This window comes from Eucalyptus grandis, chromosome 11 (genome assembly GCF_016545825.1).
Source record: "Eucalyptus grandis isolate ANBG69807.140 chromosome 11, ASM1654582v1, whole genome shotgun sequence".
Classification (NCBI taxonomy): Eukaryota; Viridiplantae; Streptophyta; class Magnoliopsida; order Myrtales; family Myrtaceae; genus Eucalyptus; species Eucalyptus grandis.
This window is the reverse complement of record NC_052622.1, coordinates 32,140,035-32,156,371: the sequence shown is the minus strand read 5'-3', so window position 1 is coordinate 32,156,371 and position 16,337 is coordinate 32,140,035. Positions and strand designations below refer to the sequence as shown.

Below are 16,337 nucleotides of genomic sequence, written 5' to 3'. Positions count from 1 at the left end.
ATAAATGAGGGAATGAGAGGTCCAAATGTAAATATAAAAAAATAAAAAATAAAGGGGAAGAAGAAAAATTCTAATTATTATTATTTATTTATTTGTGAATTTTAAATTTAATATGCAACGTTTCCCAATACGTTAGAATTTTTTATTTTTTTAGAAATGACGCGTCATCGTGTATCTATGTCGATGCTACCTAGTTGATAGCTACAATTATTATTTGTGCATGTATAGAGACACTATGAATCCTGACAAGTTCACCCGCAAGACAAATGAGGCTCTTGCGAGGGCTCAGGAGCTAGCAATGCTTGCTGGTCATGCGCAATTTACTCCTCTCCATCTTGCCATGGCTCTAATCTCTGAGCCACCTGGGATTTTCCATCGAGCAATCAACAAAGTTGGGGGTGAAGAAGCCGCAAAAGCAGTAGAGAGAGTGTTTAGCCACGCTTTGGAGAAACTTCCCTCTCAGAGCCCACCTCTTGGTGAGATCCTTGCAAGCCTTAGCCTAATAAAAGTGATTAGGCACTCCCAAAAGTCTTGTGGCGACAGATACTTGGCTGTAGATCGGTTGATAATTGGCCTTCTTGAGGATTCCCAAATTGGGGATCTGCTTAAGGAAGTTGGGGTCGCCACTGCAAGAGTGAAATTGGAGCTCAAAAGGTTTCCTGGGATAGAAGGGAAGAAGGTGGGGAATGCTTTCAGTAACACTACCTTCCAAGCATTGAAGACATACGGAAGGGACCTGGTGGAGCAGGCCAGTAAACTTGACCCGGTTATTGGGCGTGATGAGGAGATAAAGAGGGTTGTGGGGATCCTGTCAAAGAGGACTAGGAACAGTGCAATTCTTATTGGACCGCCAGGCCTGGGCAAAACTACTATTGTGGAAGGCCTGGCCGAGAGAATAGTGAGAGGAGCTGTGCCCGGCAACCTTAGGGGTGTTAGGCTTATTGCGTTGGATACGGATGATTTGGTAATTGGACTCAAACATGGAGGATTATTTGAGGAGCGATTGGAGGCGGTCTTGAAGGAGGTTGATGGGGCCAATGGAAAAGTGATATTATTTATTGATGAAGTTCACCGTGTTCTTGATGATGGGCGCACGCCGCGGTCCATGTATGCGGCCAGTCTGTTTAAACCCATGCTTGCTAGAAGACAGTTTCGAATTATTGGCGCTACCACACTTAGGAAATACAAGAAGTGTGTAGAGAAAGATGCGGCACTTCTAAGAAGGTTCCAGCAGGTCCATGTGGCAGAACCTAGTGTGCCTAATACTATAAGCAGAGGATCAAAAGGCAAACTTGAAGGGCACCATGGTGTTCGCATTCGAGATTGGGGTCTTGTTGCCTCACGTATGTGCAGCAGATACATAACTGGTAAGTCTTGCATCCAGTCAATTTCGTAGTCTTGAAAGTTCTTTGTCTTGCAATAGGAGATGTGATTCTGAAGGTAACCGACTATCTATAATATATTCTAATGTAGGTCGTCATTTGTCTGATAAAGCGATTGATTTGGTTGATGAAGGATGTGCAAATGTGAGGGTTCAGCTGGACAGCCAACGAGAAGAGATCGATAACCTCATGCGGAGGAGAGTGCAACTTGATTCACTAGAGAAAGAGAAGCATAAAGCCAGTCAAGCCCATCTAGTTGAGGTAGCCTGATTCTGAAGGATCAGCTGAAAAACTCTCTTATGCTTTCTCTACTTATCCAAATCTCCTATTTAATACTTGTTCAAAAACTTTATTTACTTGAAGGTTCGTGAAGAGTTGGATGACTCGAGGGAGAAACACGAGCCACTGATGACGAAGTACAAGAAGGAAAAACAACGGATTAATGAGATCAAACAACTTAGGCAGAAGCGGGAAGAGCTCTTGTTTGAATTGCAAGAGGCTGAGATACGGTATGAACTAGCTAGAGATGCAGAATTACGATATAGTGCAATCGAAGACGATATGGAGGAGGGACCTGGAAATAGTTCCAAGGTTGTCAGGTTCTGGGATGGTGAATATGAAGCCATTACAGCTGGCTCGGTTGGGGTTAGTCAGAGGCTGATGAATCAGGTAAAATACTCTCTTTTGCTTATTCTAATTATCGAAATCTTTCATGTAATATTTGATCCAACATATCATTTGCTTGTAGGTTAAAGAGTTGAATGACTTGAGGGACAAGCTTCAGCCGCGGATAATGATGTTCTGGAAGAAAAAGGTAAGAATCAATCAAATCAGGCAATTTAAGCAGAAGGTGGGAGAGTTCCTTTCGTTGCAAAAGGGAGTTAAACTTGACGAGCTGATTAGAGCTAAAAACTTGCAATATCATGCAATTAAAAAAGTGGAAGCAGCCATTACGCATCGGGAAGGAAATACCGAGGAGAACTCAATGAATAGCTGGACCAGCATTCCTGTAATGAGGCTTGGCCCGAACGAGAAAGAGAGGTCAGCTGGACTGGCTGAAAGGCTGCATCAAAAAGTAGTTGGGCAAGATCAAGCGGTCAGTGCTGTTGCAGAGGCTGTATTGAGATCAAGAGCTAGGTTGGGAGGACCACAAGGACCAACTAACTCATTCTTATTCTTGGGTCCGACTGGTGTTGGCAAGACGGAGCTTGCCAAGGCCCTCACTGAGCAGCTCGTCTGCGATGAAAATCTTCTAATTTCGATCAATATGTCGGAGTATGCGGAGCAGCATTCTGTGTCAAGATTAATTGGTTCACCTCAAGGGTAGGTATTTCTGCTTTGTATAAGGTGTGTGCTGCAAATGTTTGTGGCGGAATTTGATCCTTGCCTTCACTGTAATTTTCAGTTATGATGGGCATGAAGTAGTTGGGCAACTAACCGAGGCTGTGAGGGGTAGACCCTACAGTGTTGTGGTCCTTGAATGGGTGGAGAAAGCGCACATAGCTGTTATGAATGAACTGCTCAAGGTTCTTGATGAGGGCAGATTAACTGATGGCCAAGGCCGAACGGTTAACTTCTGGAATACCATAATTATGACCTCGAACCTTGGAGCAAAGCATCTACTGTCAGGCCTGATGGGCGAATGCACAAGGCAAGTTGCCCATGATCAAGTCATGCAGGAGGTAAGGCATCAATTTCCACTATATAAATCTGTCAAGCCTTCTAATTCTGACTGGTCATGTTTTAAATGGAACAGGTGAGGAGGCACTTTAGGCCTGGGTTGCTGAGTCGGATTGATGAGATCGTAGTGTTTGATCCTCTCTCGCATGAACAACTGAGGAAGGTGGCTAGACTACAAATGAAGGATGTGGCAAGGAGATTGGCTAAAAAAGGCGTTGCTTTGGCTGTCAGTGATGCGGCTTTGGATTTTGTGCTTGCAGAGAGTTGTGATCTGGTAGGTTTTCAGTATATAGGTGTGTAGTTCTCTACCTACTTTTTGGGTCTGCCGGGAATTATACTTTTGCCTTTGTGTCATATTAATACAGGTTAACGGTGCTTGGCCAATTCGGAGATTGCTCGAGAGCAAGTTTGTGACCAAGCTCTCGGAGATGTTCTTGATGGAGGAGATAGATGAGTACTCAACCGTGTACATCGATGCAGGGCCCAATGGGCAAGATCTTGCGTACCATGTGGAGAAGAATGGAGGCTTTGCAAATGCCATCACTTGGCAGAAATCCGATGAAGATGGACGAAATCGCAGATGATGATGAGACGTATGAATGAAGGCTCTGAAGTCTGGACGTAGGAGTGAGACGTGAGAGATCTATGGATTCTCCTCCAAAGCTTTATTTAGCTGGTTCTATGCCGTCTTTTGCCTTATTGTGACCCCTTTTCCTGATTATGTAGAATCTGGGATTGACTGTTTCAGTACATTGTCTAGGGACTAATATGGTTGTGAAATTTTAAGCTTCAATGCTATTTAGTCTTCATTAAAAATTCGTTCTTTGTATATTTGATTGATGTCAGGTGTTTTTGGGATGCTTCTCAATAACTTGAAATGGCCGCACACAACGAAATTGATTTCACTCCATTGACTCCTAATGGGCTGTCGCTGTGAACATATGACGTCAATTTAGCTCCGAAGAAAGTAGACACTTTTATATCGTGAGCTTGACAATCTTTTATCATTATCTCCTCTTTCATTGCATGCTGTTTCGAATAAAAGAAAGGAGCCATCGATTCTCGGATAGATTAGTCCTGCTAGAAGTGAAAATTGACCTCATGACTCCTGTTTTGGAAGTTGGCACTGAGAATCAAAATGGCCAGTTTTGGAAATGAGTGCCCTATACTGTTGTTTATTCATGTTGAAGATAATGGTTTGATTCTGCATGTATACAAAAATATTTTTTCTTTTTCTCTAAAAGATCGTTCAACTGGTAAACTAAACTGTCAAACTAGCTCTCAATAGAACCGAGGCCTACAATAGAATCGGTTCAACGTAAAGTTTGAGAGATCCAATCAAATATCAACGAGCAAGCAAATTATAGAAAGCAAAGATGCTTCCACTAGACCAAGATGCCATTCTAAGATTTCTTTCATTGCTTCAAAATAAGCAATAAGATGCTATTGTAACTCATTAGGAGGAATTTTAAGTTTTTCCAAAGTAGAAATTTTTTTCTCAATTTGATAATTGAAATGCTACAAAAATTATGTCGATATTATTTTATTTTTTTATAAAAAATTCCCAATTTGATGTTTTGAAAATTATGTAATTTTACGCAAATTTGGCGAAAGTTTGATTGGGCATGACTTCTTCTGTTGGAAGTGCCATTAGCTAGATTTTTATTTAGTTGTACATAACAAAAAAAAAAAAAACTTGAAATTTTTCACATCACATAAAAGTCACTTTGAACTATATAGTTTATATAATTTGGTCTTGCATAAAGAAGACAAAACGAAGATGAGTTTGAAAAAGGCCTTCTCATTTCCATTCTTCTTTTCGGCACAAAAGTATTTTCCGGATCTACGAAGATAAAAATGAAAAGAACACAATGTTGACGCAACACAATCCAGAAAACTAATCCAATGACGATTCTCATTTATTACAATTGACACCAGCTTCTCCTCAGTTTCTTCCCAAATCCAAGCCAAACCTCTCAAGTCTTGTTGGCGGATTTTCGTGAAAGTTTCGTTCTTTCTTTTTTTGTCGAGAGGCTTGTTGTCATTGAGGGAGTGGTTGTGGTTGGTGCTTGTGCAGTGCGGACGAGCTCTAGTGTTCAGCGCGGAAGAATTGGTAGACATGGCTATGACTGAGGGAGGCAAATGACAATTTTTTATTCGATTTTATTTTTTTAATGGAAACTATAGACCATCCTAAGTCTATATGAATTCTAAGATCAACACGTACTACTCCCAAGCGTGATTCGTGAATGCACCTAAATCTCAAATGTGCAAAGTGACACATGATATGCTATGTATGCGTGACAATCGATAAACTTTAATATGCATTGACATATATGTCTTAACCAAAGTTCGCCAATATAATTCGATGACATGCCGTTTCAAAGCTGCCAAAGTTTAACTCATCAATCAAGCGTAACAAGTCAAATTATAAATCAAACATGAGATAACGTTAGGGCTTCGGCCTTGAAGCTCGATGGTCGATGCCCTAACGCATCTTGATAAATGTGAGGAATAACCAAAATATTAACATAAGACCCCAACGTCTAATTATTAAAGAACAAAGTTTTCCTTGATTTGGACCATCGAAACTGGAAAGACCCAAATTCTTGCACTTTCAAGAATGTCATTTTTGCCAAGACAATCTTTTCATACGTTCCCTTTGTACTTGTGCACTTTTTCACCCAACTCGGTACATAGTATGCTAGATGCTTTTTGATGCTGTCAGCCGGCTGCTTCGCAGGGCGGCGTCCAGATCAGCTGTATGCTGTTGAGCTAATGTAATAATGGCAGGTAGATGGTCAGAGAACAAATTGGAGAGTGAAGAAATTTTTGCCAAGAGCCGACCCGTCTACTCCAACGTGAATTGGAGGGGTTGAATTCACTGTCCAATACCCTCGGAGTCGGTTTCACATTATTCGAGGCTATTGCTACCGGCCATACATGGTGTGAAAAGTCGGATAAGATAGGATGAGTTGTTTTGCGTCCTTTGTTGGGAATTATGGGTAAAGGATGAACATTTTATGCCCAATGAGCTAGTAGACTTAAGATAAGATTAAATGAAAATAGAACAAATATGTCAGAAAATAGGAAGACGAGACTATAATCGCAATGGTCGTTTGAGGAATCGGGTTGATATTGAGATAGAGAGAGACAGATGACGAAATTCTTAAGGTGGTGCTACTGCTTAAGAATGGAATCCACTGCAGCGGTGATGGTATTTCACCCTTCCCAGCCATGGTGGACTGCCACTTCTCTTAAAGGGATTAGCACGCCCGCGAGCACACACCATCCATGGATTAATATTTTTGAGCCACTAGCCGATACCTCAACTGGAGTAACTACACCCTGCACATTATTAGCTTCCCATCTCATTTTTTTTCCCGACAATTGACAACGAGAGTACCCTGAGTTTCCATCTTCACAAAGTTAATTAAACGTGCAAGCTGCCATTGAAAAAGAAAAACCATTCATGTACCCATGGGACTAGAACATTAAGCTTTGAGGAGTCCTAATTCGTCCCACTTGTCTACACATTACAGCATGCATATAAGGTTTTTTTATTTTTTTATTTTAAATATATATATTTTAACAGAATATATATTTTAACAGAAACATGCATTTAAGGTTGATTCGGTCTTTTCATTAGGGAACAAGTATACATTTCGTCTTTCTGAGACGACTGGAAGGAAAAGGCTACTACTGGAGTTCTTTCTGAGACGACTGGAGGTGACGGGCACTACTGGAGTTACGTTGATGTTTTCCAATATCCTCGGCACCTTAAGAGGAGAGAAAGAAGAGAAGTTCTGTTTTCTTAGCGAGGAGGATAGAAAAATTTCTTCTTTTTTTTAGCAAGGAGGAGAGAAGATCCGAGGTGCGTGTTTTCTTCGTTCCGAGTTTGAGTTCTACTCCTATTGGTCCTGAGCGTGCTTCTCCGATGTCTGAGGTCGTGCATTTTGTTGTGTTTTCTTCTCCCCTCTCTCTGTGTTCCGACTGAGAATGTTCTGAGTTTGAGTTATTCTCCTGTCGTTCCTGAGCGTCTTTTCCGATGGTACCTGAGGTCGTGCATTTTGTTTTCTCTTCTCCCCTCTCTCTGTTGTGGTGCCGAGTTTGAGCGTGCATTTTGTTTTCTCTTCTCCCCTCTCTCTGTTGTGGTTCGGAGTTTGAGCGTTTGTTTTCTCTTTGTTTTCTCTTCTCCCCTCTCTCTGTTGTGGTTCCGAGTTTGAGCGTTTGTTTTCTCTTTGTTTTCTCTTCTCCCCTCTCTCTGCTGTGGTTCCGAGTTTGAGCGTTTGTTTTCTCTTTGTTTTCTCTTCTCCCCTCTCTCTGCTGTGGTTCCGAGTTTGAGCGTGCATTTTGTTTTCTCTTCTCCCCCCTCTCTGCTGTGGTTCGGAGTTTGAGCGTTTGTTTTCTCTTCTCCCCTCTCTCTGTTGTGGTTCCGAGTTTGAGCGTTTGTTTTCTCTTTGTTTTCTCTTCTCCTTGTGGTTCCGAGTTTGAGCGTGCTTTTTGTTTTCTCTTCTCCCCTCTCTCTGCTGTGGTTCGGAGTTTGAGCGTTTGTTTTCTCTTCTCCTCTCTCTCTGTTATGGTTCCGAGTTTGAGCGTTTGTTTTCTCTTCTCCTCTCTCTGTTGTGGTTCCGAGTTTGAGCGTGCATTTTGTTTTCTTTTCTCCCCTCTCTCTGCTGTGGTTCGGAGTTTGAGCGTTTGTTTTCTCTTTGTTTTCTCTTCTCCCCTCTCTCTGTTGTGGTTCCGAGTTTGAGCGTGCATTTTGTTTTCTCTTCTCCCCTCTCTCTGTTGCGGTTCCGAGTTTGAGCGTGCATTTTGTTTTCTCTTCTCCCCTCTCTCTGCTGTGGTTCGGAGTTTGAGCGTTTGTTTTCTCTTTGTTTTCTCTTCTCCCCTCTCTCTGTTGTGGTTCGGAGTTTGAGCGTTTGTTTTCTCTTTGTTTTCTCTTCTCCCCTCTCTCTCTGTTGTGGTTCCGAGTTTGAGCGTGCATTTTGTTTTCTCTTCTCCCCTCTCTCTGTTGCGGTTCCGAGTTTGAGCGCGATCGACATCCGTGCAGGTATAAAAACGCACCATGAGAAGACACCCTTTCAATCCTGACAAGTTCTCCCCGCTGAACACATTTGCAGCAGACTTAGTGGCGCAGGCCAGTAATTTTGACCCGATAATCGGGCGAGATATCGAGATAAATAGGGTCATTAAAATCCTGTCGAGGAGGGTGAAGAACAGCGCTGTTCTTATCGGAAAGCCGGGCGTTGGCAAAACGTCTATTGTAGAAGCCGTGGCCAATAGAATAGATTCTGGAGATGTGCCCAAGAACCTTAGGAACGTTAAGATTATGGCGTTGGATATAGGTGCTTTGGAAGTTAATGTGCAAAGCAGGGGAAGTCCTGAGCAGCGACTGCGGGGCATCTTGGAGGAGGTCAAAGGAGCTAAAGGAAAAGTCATCCTATTCGTGGATGACATTCACCTTCTCCTCGGTGCTAGGAATAGAGGAGGAGGCTCCTTGGACGCAGCCAATCTGTTCAAACCGATGCTTGCCAGAGGAGAGGTCTCATGTATTGGCGCCACAACACTTGAAGAATACAGGGAGTTCGTGGAGAAAGACGCAGCCTTCGAAAGACGGTTCCAGCAGGTCCACGTGGAGGAACCTAGTGTGTCCGACACTATATCCATCTTGAGAGGCTTGAAAGAGAAATTGCAAGTAGACCATGATGTTCGCATCCTCGATCAAGCTCTTGTTGCTGCTGCTCAGCTATCCAGCAGATATGTAACTAGTACGTCTTGCTCCCAGTCGATTCAGCAGTTCTTTAACTCTTGAAGATAATTCACCCTCTGTGATTTGTTCTAACGTAGGTCACAATCTTCCTGACAAAGCCATCGATTTGGTGGATGAAGCTTGCGTAATTTTAAGGTTTCAGCTGGACAGCCAGCCAGAGGAGTTGGATATTCTCATGCGCAGGAAAAGCCAGCTAGAGCGTGAAGTTGTAGCACTAGAAAGAGAAGGGGATCCAGGCAGTAATGCGGTAAGTCTGAGGTTGAGCTGAAAAACAGCTTATACTGATTGTTAAAATCCTTTGTTTGATATTTGTTGTAAAATTTCATTTACTCATAGGTTCGTAAAGAGTTTGATGATTTGAAGAAGAAATATGACTATCTGTCGATGAAGCACCACCAGAGAAAAGGAAAAGTGGATGAAATTAAACGTCTTAAACGGGAGCAAAAAGATTTGTCGTCCGTATCGCGAAAGGCTGGGGAAATGTATGATTTGGCCACTGCTAAAGAAGAGCGGTACAGAGAAATCGCATCAAATGTTGAGGAAGGATCAGCTGAGTTTGCTGAGCTTCTCCAATTTTGGGATGGCGAGTACAGAGCCATTAAGGCCGGCTCGGTTGAGATCGGTGAGAGGCTGAAGAAAAAGGTGAAAATACTCTGTTATGCTTATTATGCCTATTGAAATCTTTCATGCAATAGTTTTTCTAAGATTTCATTTACTTGTAGGCGAAAGAGTTGAATGACTTGAGGGAGAAGTTTCAGCCACATATAAGAATGTTCAGGAAGAAGGAGGTAAGGATTGAAGCGTCTAACCAATTTAAGCAGCAGCTGGGAGAGTACCTTTTGGAGCAAAAGCATGTTAAACGAAGAGAGCTGGATCAGGCCGCGGGGGGTTCACAGAGCCGAAGAATTCAAGAAGTGGAAGCCGAGATTGCGCTACTGGAAAGAGATACCAGCGGCGAGTTATTATTTACGGAGAATGTGGGACCAGAACATGTTGCTGAGGTGGTAAGCAGCTGGACCGGCATTCCCATCTCCCGGCTCGGCCAAAATGAGAAGCAAAGGTTGCTTGGACTAGTCACAAGGTTGCATGAGAAAGTGGTTGGCCAAGACCAAGCAGTCGACCTTGTTGCGGAGGCCATTTTGAGGGCAAGAACTGGGTTAGGAAGACCAGGACAACCATCTGGCTCTTTCCTATTCTTGGGTCCAACCGGTGTTGGCAAGACCGAGCTTGCCAAGGCCGTCGCTCTGCAGCTTTTTGACGATGAACGTCTTATCATCCGGATTGATATGTCCGAGTATGCAGATCGGGTTGCGGTGACAAGGTTCATCGGTGCCCCTCCTGGGTAAGTAATCGAGTTTGTGGTTCCGTTTTGTATAGCACGCATGCCGCGAATGTTTGTGGTGGAATTTGATCCTTGCCTCCTCTGTCGTAATTTTCAGTTATGTTGGACATGAAGAAGGTGGGCAACTAACCGAGGCTGTGAGGCGGAGACCCTACAGTGTTGTGTTATTGGATGAGGTGGAGAAAGCGCACAAATCTGTTTTAAATCCACTCCTCCAGGTTCTCGATGCTGGCAGACTAACTGATGGCCTTGGCCGAACGGTTGACTTTACCAATACTGTGATCATCATGACCTCAAACATTGGAGCACAGAACATTATTGAGGCTCTGGCTGGCAAAATGACGATGGAAGCAGCCCATGAACGAGTCAATAAGGAGGTAAGGCATCGGTTTCCACTTTCTAAATCTGTCAAGCCTTCTAATTCTGACTGGGTTGATAACGAGAATGCTGATGTGCGTTCTCAATGGAACAGGCGACTGAGCACTTTCTGCCAGAGTTTCTGAATCGGCTTGATCGGACCATAGTGTTTGATCCTCTCTCGCTTGACCAACTGAAGGAGGTGGCTAGACTAAAAGCGAATGATGTTATACATAGATTGGCTGGAAAAGGCATTACTCTGGGTTTTTCTAATGCAGCTTTGGACGTTGTCCTAACAAAGAGTTATAAGCCGGTCAGTTTTCAGTGTATAGTGTCTGGTTCTCTACATAATTTGGGGGTCTGTGGGGAAGAATATTCCTGACTTTGTCATTCTATTACAGGAGTATGGTGCTCGGCCAACCATTAGATGGCTCGAGCAGAACGTGGTGACCAGGCTCACGATGATGTTCGTGAGAGAGGAGATAGGTGAGGGCTCAACCGTGTACATTGATGCAGAGCCCAATCAGCAAGATCTTGTATACCTTGTGGGCCAGAGTGATAGGATAGTAGAAGAGGAATGAAGTCTGATCATAGGAGTGAAGCCTGAGGGAGCTATAGATTCTCCTGCAAAGCTTTATTTTGGTGGTTTTGAAGTAGGCCGTTTGCCTTATTATGACCACTTTTCTTGATTTTATAGATTCTGCGATTGCTAAGTTCGAAGATGAAAAGAACTTGGATATTTTGCATCTCCAGTTTCGTATTTCCACTGCTTGAGCATATCCGATCTGTGATTGTGACCCCTTTTCCCGGGTGGCTGGTTGATTTCTGTGCTCTACTGGAGCTTTTGTTAATGTTCACTTGTGAAAATCATTCCGAAAGAAACAGGCTTGTCAATGCTCTCCTGGAAGTGAGACTGGCTGGAATCACTTGTCGCTAATGGATTAGAGGCTTTGGCACCAACTTTCCTGGTCATGGGGATCATTGTTGCTGTGAATTTACTTTTGAAGGGAATCTCTGTATGCATGCTATACGTGGATGCTGGGATTTTCGATGGATAGTGCTGTTCACCATACCTCTTGTTAATTAGGGCTGGTATTTTTTGTCATGTTCATACGGAGATTTCCACTTCTGGTTCATTTTAAGTAATCAGTTGACAACTGGCCTTGACTAGTGATGAGAGACTGAAGGAAATCATCCTAGTTGTTCATACTTTTCTATTATCATGCATAAGCGATATGCTTTGTCTAATGGCATCACTTGGAGCGTAATGTTTGATGAGCTTGGCAGCCTAGGGAGTCTGAGTGCAGTACCGAATGTGCTGAGGTGTCTTGTCGTTTAATGCTCCGGTGTTACGTCTATGGTCTGTACCCTTCAGTTCAGGTATACGCCAGCATCGAAACTTCTGAATGGTTGTGAACAACTCCACATGGTAACCACAAAATGGTGGAAATCAGTAAAGACTCCGTGTTTCTTTTTCCCCACACGTCACTTGGAATTTATTTCTCTGGGTAGACGAAGTGCATTGACATAGAACATTCGGACTGAGCTGATTCAAAGGCCTTGGGCATGCATTTTCGGTTTCGCGTACGCCGTTGGCAGTTTTTCTAGCATACTTCTTATCAAGAGCCTCGAAAGAAAGGACCATGGAAGTGAAGTTTTATTTTCTTTGTTTCCGTGTTCTCTCTTCTCGTCACTTTTACTGCCGTTCACAACACGTGCTGCTCTAAAGCGGGCTATTGTATGCTTCTCCATCGAAGCATTTCGCTTGCATGGTTGGGTTGGCCTTTGGTACTTTCAACACATTGAGTAATCCTTCGAGAACTTCTTATTCATGTGTAATCCTTCGAGGATGTTTCCGTGTTCAGGTCGGGTGCCGCTGTTATTTGATGTAGGAAGTACGCATAGAGTGAAACAGGCATCGTGGAGCATCCACGAAATAGTTATGACTGCAGTTTAGTCTTTGGTATTGTTCAGAAGATTCTCGAGATGGGCGGAGGAGTTGCCTTGTAATTACCAATCTCATCTCACGTTCATCCCTGACCCATGAAAAGGTGGCAACTGACATGCACTAACATCCCTGCAGCCAGACCAGCATTCTTCGAGTACATCATGGTCACGTTGGTTATCAATTCAGTTGCTTTACTTGCTCGTATGCTCGCTGGAATGGGAGCAGGTTTCGGCACTTGGTAACTCCAGGCTGATACTTTCATTTTGAGTGCTTAGTATACTCCTAAACATATGGACAAATTAGATATTTTCTCCTCTTTGTGCAGGTCGTGAATTTTGATGATGATCTACCATCAGGCACCTTATTATGCCAACATTTTCCAGTTGATTACTAATTACCCTTTGTCACATGTTTTTATTAGGCAATCTCAATATATGGTTTGTCACATTTCTTTCTTTTCACTTTTGAAAATTTGATGCTTTCAAGAGGAAGATTTCCATCTGGACACTGCAATGAAGATGCTGGGTTTCGTATGTAGTAGAGATGCTAGGATATCTATAGTTGTACACACAATAAATAAACGGATATGATTTCGGCGCAAGAATTATTGGACATGAAAGCGATGTCGGTGCAATTCTTTTTCCTCTTCATACCCGTCGATGTCTCATCGCTAATTCTTTGCCAAAGAAGACGAGTGGAAGGTTCTTAAATGCTAGATGCCGAAAAAAAAAAAAAAAACATCGAATGGTTGACTGGCGAATCCTATTTCTTTCATGCTTTTCCCCAAGCACGTGCCTATGACAAGCGGAGAAGGATTTTGTCTTATTCATGTTGTTGCCTCACGCAAGAAAACATCCCTCGTCTAGTCTAGGGAGTAGGGATCACGAACCGAACCAAGAGGAAAGCGTATGGGGCGGGATACTATCCGACGAGAGAATGCGCAGGCTTCACGCCCCCGGCGATGAACCTCACCCTGTAAACCCTAATCGCATCAGAGCCACCTGGAAGAAGCTCCAAGTTGCCGGCATCACTCAAAGGTTCCGACTCCAAGCGTACATGCGCATATCCATGTTTCCTCGGCATTTCTTGGCTTTATCATGTTCGAACTTCCATTCTCCTTATCAATTGCATACTAGGTGGAGGTTCAATGATGGATTGTGTTTGATCAGAGGACAAATAGGCGTCTGGAGTCTTTTCTTTTCTTTTCTTTTCTTTTCTTTGTTCCCTCTTAATTCGTTACTATAAATTGTTGAGAGATTGGAGGGCGTGTATGCATGCATTGGCCGAAACGTACTAAATTTAAGTGGAGAATTTTGATTTGAATTGGCAATTTTCTTTTGAAGTTGTCATATTTGGTAGGGTGAAGATGACGGATTTGGAGAAAAGATTCGATGGTTTAAGAGTAGTCCCCACTCATTCACTGTGGAAGTGCAGTTCTACAAGATACTTCTTTGAACTTTAGATGTAAGAATACAGCGGCATTAGTTAGTTTCCGTGTTTGGATGTATCGATTGTGGAAAAGATACTAGCGTTTTTAAATCGCGCTTTCCACTTTTGACATTTGCTTCTGACTTTCTTCTTTTTTCTAGACTTAATGAGCTGACTGAAGAATTAATATAAGGGGCAGAATTTAATTTTTAATGGGTACAAAAATGCATGATGATTAGCTCATTAAATGTTTCGTGCTCACTTTATTCTGGAATTTCTTTTTGATAATTCAATAGTGGGGTACAGCGAGTCAATTTTTCCAGCGATCGCTAAACTTTAGCGGGTATTCCATGCGGGTCAATTAACTTTGGTCTAAATCATCGGTTCTCTTTATTTTCGTTTCTTTATAATTGATACGCTTTGACTAGAATTCTACAAAATTTCTCGCAAAGTATTGCATAAGAGACACATCGCCCCAATGTGATTTTAAATATGTTGCCCTCGTGTTGCCCATATCAGCATTTCCCCCGAAAAAATGGGCTGGATTCCAGTCAATGTGCGTCAGTTACGACGGAAAATAAAGCGCATTGGATGATTGAAATCAAAGTTTAGCGGATTGACTGTGTGATAAACTAAAGTCAGCAACCGCTGGTGAATTTTACACTTGTTATAGCGGTAGCAAAGTGGCACATGATAACAGACTGGTCAATTGCTCTGCCATTATAGTGTATGATTTACTGCTTCTTTTATCCAGGTGCGAGGTTTTGAATGCCAAAGAAGCAGGAGATAAATATATTTTGTCAGCCCATGGTGAAAGTCGTGTTGATTTGATTAGGAACATAAAGTTTAACTCTCGCAAAAATTGAATAGCTTCAAAGTTCAATTCGATATACCTGAACTGAATGAAGGGTCACCAGAAGTTGCTTATCTTGTCGCTGGTTCTCTTATAGAGGTAATCCTTTTTAAAAACGTGCATGCTTATTGATTGCCTCTTTTTTCGGTGGTGAATAATAATTTTCCGCTGCTGTTAAGCCTCTGAACTGCTGTATATATTATCGGGTAAAACTGCCTGTAATGTTTACAACGCATCCGCATGGAGCAGCATTCTTTGTCAAGATTAATCGGTGCCCCTCCTGGGTAAATTTTTGGTTTGTGATTCTGTACAACATGCGTTCTGCAAATGTTCGTGGCAGAATTTGATCCTTGTCTTCTCTGCTGTAATTTTCAGTTATGTTGGACCTTAAGAAGTTGGGCAATTAACTGAGGCTCTGGAGGGAGAGACCCTACAGTGTTGTGTTATTCAATGAAGTGGAGAAAGGGCACATAGCTGTTTTGAATTCACTCCTTCAGGTTCTTGAAGATGGCAGAGTAACTGATGGCGAAGTCAAACGGTTGCCCTATAGGAATACTGTAATCATGACCACGAACCTTGGAGCAGAGTACCTCCTATCAGGCCTGACGGGTAAATGTGTGATGCAAGCTGCCTGTGATCAAGTCGTGCAGGAGGTAAGGCGTTAGTTTCCACTTTATACATCTGTCAAGCCTTCTAGTTCTGAATGGGTCGATAATCAGAACACTGACGTGTGTTCTCAATGGAACGGGTGAGGAGGCACCTCAGGCCAGAGTTGCCGTATCAGCTCGATGAGATCGTAGTGCTTGATCCTCTCTCGCATGAACAACAGTAAGGCGCCTAGACTCCAAACGACGTTGCAAGTAGAATGGCTGGAAGAGGCATTACTTTGGTTGTTGCCGATGCGGCTTTGGACTTTGTCCTAGCAGGGAGTTGTGATCCGGTAGGTTGTCCGTATGTAGGTGCGATTCTCTACTTTGGAGGTCTGTTGGGAATCATATTTCCGACTTGTATCGCCATTATAGGTTTACGGTGCTCGGCTAAACAGGAGGCCACCCCAATTAACATGTTTGGAGGAAGTCAAAGATTATCACTGCTAAGTAGCGTGCAAATAACAACTAAACTATATAAGGTGCAAATTAAAGGCCACGCCGATCTATTTTCTTTGTTTTTTTTTTTTTAATGAACTGCATTAATTATTTCATTAAACAAATTAACATCCAATTAAACACTAAATTTCGGAAACTAACTAAAAATTAGTGAAATTAAATTTAAAAATTAAATACCAAAATTATTAAAATCAAGACTTAGTAATTAAAACCTGAAGAAGAAACCAAAAAAATTAACCCTAATTACTAAAATCCGTGAAAAAAATTGATTAAATGATGCTAGAAATTGATTAAACTCTACATTAAATAAAAATTTAAGCTAATTAATTACTTAAATTAATAAAAGCAAATGCAATACAATTAATTCAATTACCCAAAATCAACCAATTGTCTAATTTCCCTATATTAAACACATCCTAAGCAATTTACTTATTCTAATGCTAACTGCTAGGTACTCCATATAGCAAA

The 16,337-nt window shown here is 42.3% G+C and overlaps 2 protein-coding genes and 1 pseudogene across 2 annotated transcripts; all 3 read left to right on the top strand.

Annotated features, from left to right (window-relative positions):
- Positions 1 to 235: 235 nt before the first annotated feature.
- LOC104426894 (chaperone protein ClpB1) lies at positions 236 to 3,848 on the top strand. The gene is made up of 7 exons (XM_039305684.1): positions 236 to 1,367; positions 1,474 to 1,643; positions 1,746 to 1,938; positions 2,318 to 2,705; positions 2,788 to 3,064; positions 3,139 to 3,336; positions 3,428 to 3,848. Exons 1-7 carry the CDS (start codon positions 236 to 238, stop codon positions 3,644 to 3,646), a joined length of 2,577 nt encoding a protein of 858 aa, XP_039161618.1. The 3' UTR covers positions 3,647 to 3,848.
- Positions 3,849 to 8,130: 4,282 nt separating this feature from the next.
- Positions 8,131 to 11,115, top strand: LOC108956017 (chaperone protein ClpB1-like). Its single transcript, XM_039305273.1, has 7 exons — positions 8,131 to 8,833; positions 8,913 to 9,082; positions 9,172 to 9,361; positions 9,745 to 10,177; positions 10,275 to 10,554; positions 10,650 to 10,847; positions 10,936 to 11,115. Exons 1-7 carry the CDS (start codon positions 8,131 to 8,133, stop codon positions 11,113 to 11,115), a joined length of 2,154 nt encoding a protein of 717 aa, XP_039161207.1.
- Positions 11,116 to 15,003: 3,888 nt separating this feature from the next.
- LOC120289886 lies at positions 15,004 to 15,860 on the top strand (annotated as a pseudogene).
- The last annotated feature ends 477 nt before the right edge of the window (positions 15,861 to 16,337 follow it).